Source organism: Larimichthys crocea, chromosome XII (assembly GCF_000972845.2).
Source record: "Larimichthys crocea isolate SSNF chromosome XII, L_crocea_2.0, whole genome shotgun sequence".
NCBI classification, from domain to species: domain Eukaryota; kingdom Metazoa; phylum Chordata; class Actinopteri; family Sciaenidae; genus Larimichthys; species Larimichthys crocea.
In genome coordinates this window covers 14,291,446-14,305,381 of record NC_040022.1, presented here as the reverse complement: position 1 = coordinate 14,305,381, position 13,936 = coordinate 14,291,446, and the positions used below count along the sequence as shown (strand labels likewise).

The following is a 13,936-nucleotide window of genomic DNA, read 5'->3' as shown; positions in this document are numbered from 1 at the left end:
TTTGCAGTAAGAATGAATCGGTGTCCTACACGAACGACAAGTTTCACACATCACACTTCCTGTCACATGACCGAGGCCTTGCTGCCCTGACTCCAACGCAGGCTGAATCCTGGCAGGCGTCGGTTCGCATCAAATCAATGAGATGAGGGGACTTGAAAGAGGACACCTCTGCTGGGAGAAAAAATGCACTGCATTGATCAGAAAGGAACCTATAGTCCTCTACAGATTCAGGGAGAGATGAATGTGTGTGTTTGCATGCGGGTTGTGTTGTTACACGGCAGGTCTGCAGCACTTATGCCAAAATCCACATCACAAACAGCTTTTTTACCTAAGTTAACTTCTGCGGCTGCTTAAATATTTATGATTCTCACCCTTTTTTCGTCTACTCTCCTCCCTCTTTCTGTTCCTCTCTTTGGCCTCCCCACCTCAATCTGGCCTGTGCTCACTCTTTTCACTGTCATCCCTTCCCTTTTCCTGCTCTCTTCATCCCTCCTCCTCCTCTTCCACATCTCCCTCGTGTCCTCCTCTGCCCCAGACCTGCACCCATAGGATATCATCTGACTTGGCAGTGTGTCCTTGGGTCCATACAGTGGCAAAGGCATATTTCTCTCCTTTCTTTGTACACTGTATCTTTGCCCTGAAACCTCTACACCCCACACTTTTTTGTAAAACTATATAATTTTCTGGCAGAAGTATGAGATGGTAATATAATGGCCCCACAGGATGCAATGCCTGCTACAGTTAAGATTAATTACCTGCCTATTTCTAAACTTCTTTCAGTATTCCATAGCTCTATTACAGCTCTACATTTACATTTCTTTGTGCAATATTGTCTATAGCTAATGTGGCCCACCAAGTCAAGTGCAGGTATTACATTGGAGGAGAGCCCTAGTTACTCTGCAGACACTGCAGTGCAGCCTTCTCACTGTAAATTTTATCGTCTTCACCTATTTCTGGAGTCACTGGCAAGCTTATGAGAAGTTTGTGGAACTTGTCCAGATGCCAATAGCAACACCTAGTGTCATCAATACTGTTCAGCTACCGCTACCAAGAATCCCTCGACTTTCTCTCTTGTTTTAACGAAAACAAACTTCAATGTGCTAAATTTAGAACAAGAAGAAGAGGCAAAATAAGTCATTCGTTACCCTTTTTGCTAATATTTTCATACTTTTTGAGCACATTTTGTACAGCGCTCTCACTTTCTGCATCAGAACTTTCACATTCATTTTTTCTGTTCTCTCTTTCTATTGTCTTTTTTTTCTTTTCTTTTGTAAATGGGTCCGCATTGGAAGGTGTGTTTGGATCTTTTATGTAAGTAAAAGTAGTAATACATATAAAAATACAGTACCAAAAATATATAATTGAAACAAATTACAATCAAACAAATGTACTACAAATGTTTTAAAGAATAATGTAGAAAGTTTAAAAGTATCAGAAGTAAAACTCATGCAGTGATTATATTACATTACTGGACTGTGCACTGAGGCATTGATGTCCAACTTTGAAGTTTAATAGCACAGATATCATTATACTGTGACAGTGACCCAACGCGACCAACATCAGGAAGCTGAAAACTGAGGCATCTAAATGGATTTCATTCATTCGCGATTCATGTTACTATTTACCCCTGTGCTTTTCGTACTCTGTCAAAATGCGGACTGTATAAAGGGCCCATGCATCATATTTTACAAACTAATCATTAGTTATAGATAAAATTATAGATATAGATAAAATTTTAATCTGCATAGACACAGGCTATTAAATGAATGGAGTGTAATAAAAAGTACAATATTTCCTTTAGAAGTGCTGTAGAAGTAGTACAAATTTGTTAAAACAGGCCTCAAACCTGTACTGAAATCCATTACTTCAGTAACTGTACAATACTTAGTTACTTTCCATCACTGTGACTTTGCTGGAAAGGTTTCCTGCAGCTGATAAATCTGTATTTTAATACGCCACTAGAGGGAAGTGAAGTGCTGCCTATGGAAAAACACAAAGACATCCAGGTCCGCACCTTCTGCTGCTTTCAAGTTCAACTATTATTTCAGAATGAAAAACAACTTTATACTAAAGAAGCAATAACTCCTTGGTTTCTAGTAGCTCTCAATGTATTTACACACAGTGCACATAAAATGGACAATAACAAAGTATCTATATACAGGTTTTTACTATTAACTGTGGACATATTTGCACATAGGTTGCCTAGGTGATAGTATTTGTAAGGCTGGCAGTTATTTAGGTTTAGCAAGGGTTTAAATAAACTGTGCACATACATATATCTGCTTAGTTCTGACAATGAATAAACGTAGGGGGAAAGGCCACCGCAGTTGCATGCTATTTATTTAATTTGGATAGCATAGATACATATATAAAAAGCAATATGACCAAGTTAAGTGTGTCTGTAAAATCTGTAGAATTGCCGCTGCACGTGAGACAGGCCTCTTCTCTGTCTCATTTTAAAACCCTTCTTAAAACCCACCTCTTCTCTTTGGCTTTTAACACCATGTAGATGGTTGATTTTATGTGCATACATGCTTTTTGTTATTTACGTATTTATTTTTGTCTGTTTTTATTTATTTTATCTAGTGCCTTTTATTCATTTTATTTTTATTGTTTTCTATCTTTCTATTATCTACTTGATGTTTTGTCGTGTTTCTATATTGTTATTCATTGTGTTCTATCGTATTGTGCAGCACCTTGGAAACCCTGTGTTTGCTAAAATCGTGCTATATAAATAAAGTGGATTGGATTGATTGGATTAAAATGTAAATAAATACAAATAGTGCAAACTGGACTAGTAAGGGAAAGCTGAAAAGTGTACAAATGAACAAAAAGTTAAAAAAAACCCAGAGGCTGCTACTTCACATGGTACTCGTTTTTCACATTTTGTTCATTAAATGAGTAAATAGAAACCAATATATTTTTATTTTTTTAGCCACACAAAGAACCTTCGCTTCCTTTCACTCCACCAAAAGATACAACACCAAGAGAAAGCCAGAAAGCCGGAGCTTTCAGACGAGTCAGTGAACGCAGCATTGACTCCAGTGGGTCGGGCTTCAGACAGGAGGTCATGACAAACATGGCGTGGAGAGGATGTGTAATGAAATGGGCCAAAACAGAGCTGACCAGATCCACCAACACTACCTCACAGAGCTCCAGGTGAGGTCGGATATAAAGGTGTTGACTCCGCAGTGACATTGACACGACGTGTGTGTTTGCCTGCGCCAGCAGCGTGTGTGTGTGTGTGTTATTATCTAACTGTTCCGGCTGTCATTGTAAAGAGTCAGCTGTACGTTTCGTCTGTTGACAGTAAAAAGTCTGCAGCCAGCACCCTTCGTGATGAATAAATAGCTGTGGTTTTAATCTGCAGGGTAGTTATGCAATTTTCCTGCATGCTACTCACCTATTAAACCTATAGTTCCACATTTACACAGATGCTGCTTGCATTAAATGATCAGTGAAACCATAAGGCTGTTGGTCAGACTAACATTGTACAATAAAACAATTACTAAAGAAACAAATAAAGAGTAAATAACAGTAAACAGTATTGGTTTTTCAATTGTGATGGTTTGCTGTTTTTCCTTGTCTTATGTGATAGTGAACTAAACTAGACAAAACAAGAAAATATCACTGTAGGCCATTATTTAGGCCATTTTTCACTTGTTTCTGACATTTCACAGACCAAACAATGACTTACTAATGGAGATAATCATCAGTTGCAGCCCTACAGACTTAGAGATTATACAACCGCAGAATATTTATCACAGAGGTGAATCACCAGTTGAGAAAAAAGCGTCACACTTTTCGCTGCAGGGTTGTTATATTGCTTTTTTTTAAGCTGTCTATCTGTAAATTAGGTTTTAATACTTCCTCCTTGTGGTTACACTTTATTTTTATTTTTTTTAAATCGGTAGACTCAACTCCTGCAACCAACAGAGATGTGGTTTCCGTCGGGAAGCCAAAAGGCCAGATACAAAGAAAGGAAATGTCACCCAAGAAACAAACCTCTCTGAGGCTGGCGCACCGGGTCCCCCACCTCCTCCCAAAGTCCCCAGACCGACCCTTTTCAAACCGCTGATGTTCACAGTAGGGGTAGGTTAAACTCCTCTTGTTTTTTTTTTTTTTTCTGCTAAATAAGAGAAAATAGATGCATGGGACTGTATGATGGTGTTGGGTTTTTGTCTGACCCCATGTCAGTTTACAGGGTGCTCCTTTGGTGCTGCAGCCATTCTGCAATACGAGACCATGAAGTCGAGAGTTCAGTCTGCAAAAGATGAAGATGAGGCAGAAAACGTCTCACAGGTGATGATGACAAACTGCTGGCTCTCCCCTCCACTGCTGTCAACCAGTGTATCTAATCGGCTGCTTGCATTCATATATTACCAGGGCTCCCAGGACATGGCATACTGGCATGACTGGTGGAAACAGCTATCAGGCTTCCAGCGACAGCTCATCCTCCTGATGTCCATGATGGACGACTTCTGGAGTAGCCTCACAGAAGGACAGAGGACTGTCACTGGTAACTTATGTCGCGGGCACAGACTTATGCTGTTGCTGTGTTTCTTCAGATTCAAGGCAACCATCAGCTTCTTTACACATTTACTATAGTCCCACATTTTTTGTCCAGGTATCATTGCAGTTAATGCTGTAGTCCTGTGTTGCTGGCGGATGCCTTCGATGCAAAGAAGCATGATTAAGTACTTCACCTCCAACCCAGCCTCCAGTGAGTATGCCTGCTCTTGTTGTTTTTTATGGGAAATGAAATAAATAACACAACGTGCTTGCGCAAGGACAATAAAGGCATTGTATGGTTAAAGCCATTTTTCTCTTCTGTCAACAGAAACACGCTACCTTCCCATGGTACTGTCCTCCTTCAGCCACTACTCTATTATCCACATGGTGGCCAACATGTATGTCCTGTGGACATTCTCCTCAGGAATTGTCTCTCTCTTAGGGAGGGAACAGTTTCTCGCAGTCTACCTGTCTGCTGGTGAGCCTCACAAAGAATAGGACTAGAAGTGATGAATTGAGTTTTTGGGGGGAGAAGAAAGACTGATATCTCAATCATACTGTCTATTTTTAGGTGTGATTTCTACTATGGTTAGTTACATGTGTAAAGCAGCCAGTGGGCGCCTCTATCCATCATTAGGAGCGGTAAGGTATTTGCTAAAATCTTCATACAGCTTTCCGCAGAAGAAGTACAATAATCCTAATCTTTTCACACGTCTTTTGTTTGATCCACAGTCAGGTGCCGTCATGGCAGTACTGGCTGCAGTCTGTACAAAAGTGCCAGAGGCCAAACTAGGCATAATCTTCCTCCCTATGATCACTTTCACAGCAGGAAATGTGAGTGATGAACAGTATGTGTGTGTACATGGGGATTGTGTGTGTGTGTGTGTGTGTGTGTGTGTGTGTGTGTGTGTGTGTGTGTGTGTGTGTGTGCCATGTATTGTATGGAATCTTTTTCCTGTCATGTAGACACACACCTCTGAAGTGTAACATGAATTAAACATGATTCACACATTTAACAGGGTGTTGTTGACGGTTCCCATGTTGTGTTTTCGCTGCAGGGAATAGATGTAAATCTGTGCATGAACGAAACGGACAAAGTCCAGTGTGTGTGAGTGAATGTGTAAGTATGCATGTCGGAATGCATGGCAGAAAGATACCTGTGGTAGATTTTTTTTTTTTTAGTGCAGTTTACATCGTGTGTAACTTCGGATTCCTGTCGTTGGTCTGAAAGGCTCTGAAAGCGCTCATCGCCATCGATACAGCAGGACTTGTTCTGGGATGGCGGCTGTTTGACCATGCAGCTCATATTGGCGGAGCCCTTTTTGGAGTGTGAGTGGCCAATGTACCTCTTGCATTTAAAAAAAGAGGAGTCAAGTACATTTCTAGGTTTTGTAAAGTACAAATTATTGTGTGCTATTTGTAAATGAAGATTTTGATTTGGAGTGTCCTTAATTTTATACTTAAAATACGCACATTAGAATATCTATAACACCATGCGAACTTGGGCAAACTCTATCTGCTGATGAAGATCGTGAAAGCTGATCAAAAGCCCTAGAACAACAACAAACATACTAGCTTTTCAGGAGCTTTCAAAGACATCTTACACATCTTCATCAGTGGATGTACAGTAGATGGCCCATTTATCATCACCTGAACCCAAGAATGGTATATTGGTCGTTATAACAGCCAATCAATCACTGTTATGGAACAATTACTGTAATTACTGGATGCTTTTACACTTTTTTAAGAGGGTGTTAATGGCTTTTAAATGTGGTTTGGTGGCGCCCTGTCCTGCAGTCAGCACATTTAACCATCTCCATACATCTTGTCCTACAGGTGGTATGTGACATATGGTCACAAACTGATTTGGAGGAAGAGGGAGCCTTTCGTGAAGCTGTGGCATGACATGCGTTCTGCAGATGCCGGTGGATCCAAGCCAGGAGGTGGGCCTGGGGTCAGTGGTGGTAATGGTGGCGGTGGACCTGGACCACAATGAGGTCTCTTGGATCCTTTTTGAAAGAACTAGAGTCCAGAGTTACCTCAGAATATGCAAGGACGCTTTTATCCACCTAGGAGGAGTCAGATGTTCTTGCTGATCAGTATATAGTTTTTCATTCAAGGTTAGTAATGAGCTAACACTGATGTAATGGTGTTCAGACTTGAAATTTGAAAAACAGGTCAGGCCTCACAGCTGGTGTTACAATCCAGATGCGTACTGTGTAGACTGACTGAGAACATCTGCTGCCATACAAGTTACACACTACAAGCAACTAAATGAAAATATTGTCACTCTCCTACCTCTAAATAATTTGAAGATGTTCAACCTTCAACCTCCATGTCAGCCTTTTTCCTGTTTTTATTGAGAGCAATTGTATAAGCATGGACTGAAATACCAGAGTGATGCTACAATTCAAGGAGTAAATAAGTTGCCTAATTTAATGTAACGCACAGTTGGGCCGGTTTCATGTTGCTATTAAAATGAGAGTTTCAACAAACGTTGACACAGTTTCGCAATTATTTATAAATAAAAGGGGATCAATCCTTTTTGTGTGTGAACTCCTTTCCTCCTTCCCAAGGGGGATCTTGATCTTTTCTGGCTTGACAATATTTGAGACAGAAACCTGTGAAAACCAAGGTAGGCTTTAGGAAAAACAAGGACAATACTCACCCCCTGGATTTGGCACTGTGACTAGAATGTTTTCACCATTTAGTACCCATTTCAAAACATAACTCTTATTAAGTGATCATAATTATAAATTCAACTACAAATTCAGTTCAGAGGAGAGACATGCTGGCTTTATTGAACTGAATTGCATGATATATAGTCATATATGATTGTCCACGCATGCACAGTACTGTACATAAAGATTATGCTGATATGCACATAAATACATATTTATTCTCTATTCACACTTTGGTGGGATTCATTTTTGGCCAAAGAATACTGAAGAACCTAGAGGCTATAATCATAAGCTCACCAGACAGTAACACATTCAATAAACAATAAATAATAGTAGTAAATTACTAAATTTGATTAAGACAGTGTCTAAATTATGGTTACAAACTGTCTAATCAGATCTAAGACTGACACCTGCTGGCTATAAAGTAACTGCACTACTGAAGAAAAGGCAGCTTTGGCAATAGTATACAGACTACCTCATCAGTTATGGCTCTTTAAGCTGACTGGACTGTAGAAAATCCCTTAACAATCCTTGGTGTAAAGGTCATGATGCCACAGTGAAACTACTCATATTATGGCATGAGAAATAGCAGAAACCTGAGCAGGTGGACATAAATATTCATATGATGATTTTTAACAGGTTTTACAAGTTTCTTCAGCTGCACACCAGGCAATCAACCAAATCCTAGACATGTGCTGCGTTATTAAATCAACACAGACCAGCCAGATTGCTACTTCTTTCTATCCAAAACAGTCAGAGATGTGGCAGGTCCTCAGCCTCTACTCTTGTGGTTGGCATAGCTGGGGAAGCCAAACTGTGAGACCATCAGGTTGGAAAAGCAGAGTGGCATTGAGCCATAGATCTGTGCCAGTTTGTTCAGACAGTAGGATCTCTGAAGGAGATGTTCAGGGCGATGCCACATACCGTGGTACCCACTGCTGGCATCCTTTTCCAGGTTGCGGAGGTCCACAGGTTTGACAAAGACCCCAGAGGGTTTGTTAATGCTTCCTATAGACTTCTTTAAATACAGTGCTACAGCAAAGTTTGTGGCAATGTCATCACAATTTTGTGTTTCATCCACCAGCGCGTGCACCTCTTGAGGTTGGTCCTGGAAGAGCTGCAGGTAGCGGCGGTGGAAGAAGGCAGCACCAATTAACACCATGGAGTATCTGCAGAGAGTGGATCAGGATATAAAGATTAAAAACAAAAAGCCTTTTGCAAGTTCTAAACGTAGTACAGCATTTTATAGGTAATAACAAACCAAACAAACAGCCAATAAGTGTGAGGGAAAACAAATACTACTTACTTGTCACCTCCAGCTGTTTCTGGGTCCTGCAGTTCAAAGCTGCCATAACTGTACACTCCTCCTGGTGTTGAGACGTGTTTTCGTGGGACGAACCCAACAATCTGGTCTGGAAATTGCTGTCAATCATGTTGAGTATGGTTCAGTTAAAAGTACCACGTAACGCTGACACATTTTTATTTATATAATCAGATCAGATTTAACCAAAATGTAATTTCAAAGCAGAATGTGTATCACATTCGTCTTCACCATCTTTGTTTGCTTATTACCTTCCAGACAGTGAAAGCAAAACTGATGTCAGGAACGCTGACCAGGGTGTCGTCATCCAGCATCAGCACAGCTAAGGATGAAAGCATAAGTCAAACAAACAGCAGTGGAAAAAAAAAAACAGACATACACAATTTGAAAGCCTACAGATAAACTGACCATCAGTATCGATCTCAGGGAACGGTTGCAGTCTGTTGCGCATTCGATTGCTGCTCTGCTCCTTGAAGACCACAGGGACCGGATGAGGCCCCAAAGAGTTCCATAACTTCAGAGGTGTCTGCTCCCCGATGTTGTTCCAGACGATGATAATCCGCTGAAGATGAGGCATCGCCTGGTAATGGTTTAGGAGTTTGAGTAAAATGTCTGTGCGGTTGTAAGTTTGGATGATGATGGTAAACCTCTGCTCCTCCTCCGTGCTGTGGGCCTGTGCATGTGGATTCTCCTTTGGTGATGTTGCACGCCGCAACACTCCCAGGACGCCAAGGCCTGCTTGGTCCTCAGCAGGGGGAAGCAGAGCTGTCAAGGCTGCACCAACCAGGAGTAGCAGCAGGATTGGCCAAACCAGATAGGTTCGCCTGAGCCCCATGCATAAACGGGGGACCCTGCATTATATCAGGTGCACAGATAAGATATGCCAGAACACTCTTTTAAAACAGACTCTACTTAGTCTAGATTAGACACGTTATGAGAGGGAGAGGCATGTTTTTACACTCAAATATAGGTGGAAACTTTTTGCAGAAACACTTCCCCTTCAAGTCTGTCATTGAGTAACTGAATGATAATAGTTTGCACATTAGCAAGAGACGACCAAGTAAGTGAGTACTATGATTAATTTCCCGGAGAGGTCCAGCTACACATGCACTGCACATACTGAATTTATTACGCAAGCAAAACAGATTAAACTGCACAAAAACTTCATTGTGTGAAACCGTTATGGTATATGCTTAACCGCAGTAGTATTTCTTTACATGTACACGACGCCATACTTTGAGTTTACACAATTGCCACATGACATGAGGTATTTCTTTACATTTATAGCAGCAGCCGTGATGTTTTTAAATCTTCTCGTGACTTTAAACTCACCTCATTTTGCGTTGGCGCTGCAAACAACCTTGTTTATTCTACGTGGTCGCCATGTTGGATGACTCTAACCAAAGAGCCTAAAAGCAAAGAGCTAACGTTAGCACGCAACGTACTGTGAGTTTAAAAAAGAAAAGAAAAACACGAACGTCTGTGTTGTTTGGAAAAGGTTTAAATTACCAGCTACTTTAAAATAGTGTTAATTAAAGTGTTTGTGTTTACGTTTAGTCAGTTACAGTGTCGTATCGTATCTGTTGTCACTCCTTTGAACGTGGTTTGATACCGTTTGAAAACAGACGCCATCTTTGTTAGGCCTGAACAAACGCATTGGATTGGCTGTTGTCGGCACATCTCCGCCTACACCAGAGACGCTAAAGTGCATTAGGAAAGAGGCCAAAATACACCTCAAGAACCAAAGCACACTTTTATCCGGAAAGATACGGCTCACAGCAAAGCACAGGTACGTGTTGTTTGCAGGGCAGAGCTTGAAGTGTGTGTAACAGTTATATACTCTTAACATTTAGGCGCTTTGGAAGAGTTTGGGTTGTCGTAAAGTAACGCAGACGTGTAATGACACATAGATGTTGCATAGTACTAGTAGTACAAGGGGATATTAAAAACAAAGATAACACTGCTTTGTAATTCAGGTTTCCCAGCACTGCTCAGATGAACATGTCACCAGTGCTGAGCTGCCCCACACTCCCACTTTCCAATGGTCTGCAGATTCCAGTATTAGGATTAGGTGCGTTTTACTCGGGTAAATTCTGGTAATATAAATGCAAAACTCAACCACTGTATGCTGTTTTACATGCATCTTTTAATCATCTATGGTATGCATGCAAATTTTGCCTATATAATTATATTTGTGTCCATTCATTGGTAACTTATAAACATTCACACACGCAAAGTAAATTCTCCTTTTTTTTCTTTCTGTACATTTTCTTAGTGCAAGTAAAAGTTCAAGTCAGCGATGTGACAAAATCTGTTGTAATAATTGTTGAATATTACTGTACATACATGTATATTCTTTTATTTTCTTACTTAATATTGTTGTTTATTGTGTACTTAATAATATACTGTAAGTGTATATCCATACAGGACTTTACCAGTAGACCTACTATTTCTGAATATGCTCTGAATAAAACCAGTTGAATATTTGAATTTTAACTGCCTACGATTTGACTAATAGTTTCTTTCTATACCAGGCACCTCACATTACGGTGGATTCTCTCATGATGCCATTGTGTATGCACTCACTGAGTGCGGCATGCGCCACATGGACACAGCAAAGCGTTATGGCTGTGAGGAGAAACTTGGCGAAGCTATCAGAGAAAGTGGAATACCACGAAGTGAACTGTGGCTCACCAATAAACTGTGGCCAGGGGACTACGGATACAAAGCTGCAAAGAAAGCCTGCCTTGACTCCTGCTCACAGATGGGGGTGGAATATTTTGGTATGGGTTGTGATTGATTAACACATGTCAAACAAAAACTACAGTTTTCTGTGTTTTATTTTGTTTTTGTTTTTTTCTAGATCTCTACCTGATGCACTGGCCAGGTTCAATGCGACCTGGTTGCTCTAACAGGGAGCTGAGAGCTGAGACATGGAGAGCTTTGGAGGAACTTTATAAAGAAGGTATAAAACATGAAAGATCATATTAGGAAACACCTTGAAAGTATGCAACAAAAAAAAAGTGACTATATCAAGTACCAATGTGAGATATATACATATATATATATATAATATATATATATATATATTATATACTATAATCTTATATATATATATATCTATTATATATATATATAATATATATATATATCTATATATAAAATAATGTCAGAGTGAGGTATTTCAGAGTATGTCAAATATCCTTGTTTGTCACTGTAGGTGTGTGCCGTGCTATTGGAGTGAGCAACTTTCTGGTCCACCACCTACAACAGTTAAAGGAAGACTGTAGTATTGTGCCACATGTTAACCAGGTAGATGGTAACGGTATTTTATTTTTTAAAGGCATTCGGGTCAGATTTAGGAAAGAATAAGCTTGTTTCAGAGATGATATGTGTGGTGGTGAAGTGGCTCCTCCTCATGAGGGTCCCTGTATCCACACTTGCAGTATTCGTAAGTATGTTTTCAGAATATAATTTCCTGTCCTGAGATTATTCCCCTCCTACCCTCTTAATGAGAAATCTTCTTACCAGATGAATTATGAATGTATCAGGAGTATGCAAGTAAATTCTAAGATGCCTACATAGAGTAAAATTGTTATGTCCCATCAGGTGGAGTACCATCCTTTCCAGCAGCCCAATCACCTCATAGAGTACTGTCATCAGGAGGGAATTGTGTTTGAAGGGTACAGTCCTCTGGCCAAGGGTCAAGCCCTCAATGACCCAACTGTTCTCCAAATAGCAGAAAAATACAGACGCACACCTGCACAGATCTGCATCCGCTGGAGTATTCAGGTTGTAATATTGTTCAGATATAAGTTGAATTGGCATAACGCTTGTGTCTATGTATGTATGTATGTATGTATGTGTATATATATATTTACCAAAAATGCAATGATTTCTCTACTTTTCCTTAGAACAATGTTGTTACGATACCAAAATCCACCAAACACAAGAGGATACAAGAAAACTGTGAAGTAAGTCTTTTGCCTGATGTCATTTGACATTAAAGGGAAGTCTGGTATTTTTCAGCCTGGACACTGTGTTTCTATGTTTCTGTTAGTTACTAAGTTACTAATGGGGAAATTGGTCCATGATTAAGTAAGAACACTGCAGTGAAACAGGCTGCAGTAAAAGCTGTCAGGGCAATTTTTAAACCATCATTGAACGTCCACTCACAGTGCTTAGTTTTACCACTGACAGGCTCAGATTGTTTTTATGTTTAAGTGTCTTATGACTACATTATGGAAAGGGCCTAACAGAGATATTATAGCTTTTTGTTAAAGAGTAAGATTAAGATTTTGTTTAGTTATATTGCAATAATTTTATCTTGGAGAACACAGGATCTTTTGGACTATCGTGCCTCAACTGATTAGTTTGTTTATGTTAATGTGGGACTCTGGTGTCTGAACTAACATATTAACCATTGTAAAAACAGTTAAAAACCAAGAATGATTGAGAAAGATTAATCATTAATATAAAAGTTTATTGTGAAATTTTGTCACAAACATTTCTTGGTCTCTCTCAGGAGAGTAGGCAGTGAGGTAATCAGAAGCCAACTCTCACTTTATGGTCTCTAGTATCACAGCCATTCATTTTCTCATTTCATCTACCTCTCACCCACATTAGGTGTTTGGGTTCCAGCTGGAAGAGGTGGACATGGCTGCTTTGGGAGGATTGCACGACAATAGACATGTAACTTGGGATCCAACAAATGTGGAGTAACAATATGTTCGACTCACAGTGTGTTTGTCCTGGAAGCAGGTTTTCCAGTAACAGCTCTTTACACTTTAACTAAAAGAAGATGATTCATCTTAGCTACCTTTTCTGTGAACACACACGCAGTGACATGAAAAAGTGGCTTATTTTATAGAAATATCTAATTATTGTTTTTATAATGCAATAACAAATTAGATCTTACAATCATAGATAAGAGAAATAACAAAGGATGATGATCATGTTTACTGTTCTTTTTTGGTTGGTTGTGGGGAATATTTTTGACTGCTTATTTCATAATCATAATCATAGTCATATTACAGGTATTCCCCTCCTTCATCATCATCATCACCAACCATCATAATGCACTGCACTGCATCCAGTATCACTGGATGGGCTGACACTTCACGGTTTAACTGATGAACACATTCAGCCAAAGGCAGGATTTCAGTTTCTTTTCTTTGTCTTGGTAATTCTTATTCACTGACTCTAAATACAACTCTAGAGTAGAGAAAACACTAATGTCCAATGCAAAAATACTTGATCTAAATACATTTTGGTATTTGAGTCACTGGGTTACATTACCTGAAGTTGTAATATAAATATTGTGAAATAATTGAAGAATGCCCAATATGACCTGTGTAAGATAACATTTTGATGATTTTAACCTCTGTAAGCTACAAAAACATTTTTTTCGATCAAATATTTA

The 13,936-nt window shown here is 39.6% G+C and overlaps 3 protein-coding genes across 12 annotated transcripts; 2 read left to right on the top strand and 1 right to left on the bottom strand.

Annotated features, from left to right (window-relative positions):
* The first annotated feature begins 2,999 nt into the window (after positions 1 to 2,999).
* LOC104936814 (presenilins-associated rhomboid-like protein, mitochondrial) lies at positions 3,000 to 7,007 on the top strand. Its single transcript, XM_019262119.2, has 10 exons — positions 3,000 to 3,159; positions 3,915 to 4,092; positions 4,198 to 4,302; positions 4,387 to 4,519; positions 4,628 to 4,723; positions 4,841 to 4,990; positions 5,084 to 5,154; positions 5,245 to 5,346; positions 5,744 to 5,841; positions 6,349 to 7,007. Exons 1-10 carry the CDS (start codon positions 3,071 to 3,073, stop codon positions 6,506 to 6,508), a joined length of 1,182 nt encoding a protein of 393 aa, XP_019117664.1. The 5' UTR covers positions 3,000 to 3,070; the 3' UTR covers positions 6,509 to 7,007.
* Positions 7,008 to 7,284: 277 nt separating this feature from the next.
* extl2 (exostosin-like glycosyltransferase 2) lies at positions 7,285 to 10,124 on the bottom strand. Of its 4 annotated transcripts, none has more exons than XM_027285695.1 (6): positions 10,066 to 10,116; positions 9,847 to 9,923; positions 8,923 to 9,365; positions 8,766 to 8,836; positions 8,500 to 8,615; positions 7,285 to 8,362 (listed from the first exon to the last, which is right to left on the bottom strand). In XM_027285695.1, the coding sequence occupies exons 2-6, from the start codon at positions 9,849 to 9,851 to the stop codon at positions 7,966 to 7,968; spliced, it is 1,032 nt and encodes a 343-aa protein (XP_027141496.1). In that variant the 5' UTR covers positions 9,852 to 9,923; positions 10,066 to 10,116; the 3' UTR covers positions 7,285 to 7,965. The 4 variants fall into 4 exon arrangements, with proteins under 4 accessions (XP_027141496.1, XP_027141497.1, XP_019117668.1 ...); XM_027285696.1 differs by having other exon boundaries at positions 8,923 to 9,338; XM_019262123.2 differs by having other exon boundaries at positions 8,923 to 9,338; positions 9,847 to 10,124.
* On the top strand, positions 9,277 to 13,500 carry zgc:110366 (uncharacterized oxidoreductase ZK1290.5). 7 transcript variants are annotated; one of them, XM_027285690.1, is made up of 10 exons: positions 9,387 to 9,574; positions 10,140 to 10,303; positions 10,491 to 10,585; positions 11,049 to 11,297; positions 11,378 to 11,479; positions 11,735 to 11,826; positions 12,124 to 12,306; positions 12,429 to 12,488; positions 13,141 to 13,248; positions 13,306 to 13,500. In XM_027285690.1, exons 1-9 carry the CDS (start codon positions 9,539 to 9,541, stop codon positions 13,234 to 13,236), a joined length of 1,077 nt encoding a protein of 358 aa, XP_027141491.1. In that variant the 5' UTR covers positions 9,387 to 9,538; the 3' UTR covers positions 13,237 to 13,248; positions 13,306 to 13,500. The 7 variants fall into 7 exon arrangements, with proteins under 7 accessions (XP_027141495.1, XP_027141493.1, XP_027141491.1 ...); XM_027285694.1 differs by lacking the exon at positions 9,387 to 9,574 and adding an exon at positions 9,277 to 9,379 and having other exon boundaries at positions 10,156 to 10,303; positions 13,141 to 13,500; XM_027285692.1 differs by lacking the exon at positions 9,387 to 9,574 and adding an exon at positions 9,292 to 9,379 and having other exon boundaries at positions 13,141 to 13,500.
* The last annotated feature ends 436 nt before the right edge of the window (positions 13,501 to 13,936 follow it).

Coding starts and splice junctions, on each gene's coding strand:
- extl2 (XM_010752629.3), bottom strand. Junction 8,837..8,922: donor CCCTGAGATCGATACTGATG/GTCAGTTTATCT, acceptor TTTCATCCTTAG/CTGTGCTGATGCTGGATGAC. Junction 8,363..8,499: donor GAAACAGCTGGAGGTGACAA/GTAAGTAGTATT, acceptor CACTCTCTGCAG/ATACTCCATGGTGTTAATTG.
- LOC104936814 (XM_019262119.2), top strand. CDS start 3,071: ATGACAAACATGGCGTGGAGAGGATGTGTAATGAAATGGGCCAAAACA. Junction 3,160..3,914: donor ACTACCTCACAGAGCTCCAG/GTGAGGTCGGAT, acceptor TTAAATCGGTAG/ACTCAACTCCTGCAACCAAC. Junction 4,991..5,083: donor CGCAGTCTACCTGTCTGCTG/GTGAGCCTCACA, acceptor GTCTATTTTTAG/GTGTGATTTCTACTATGGTT.
- zgc:110366 (XM_027285690.1), top strand. CDS start 9,539: ATGATAATAGTTTGCACATTAGCAAGAGACGACCAA. Junction 10,586..11,048: donor GATTCCAGTATTAGGATTAG/GTGCGTTTTACT, acceptor TTTCTATACCAG/GCACCTCACATTACGGTGGA. Junction 11,298..11,377: donor GATGGGGGTGGAATATTTTG/GTATGGGTTGTG, acceptor GTTTTTTTCTAG/ATCTCTACCTGATGCACTGG.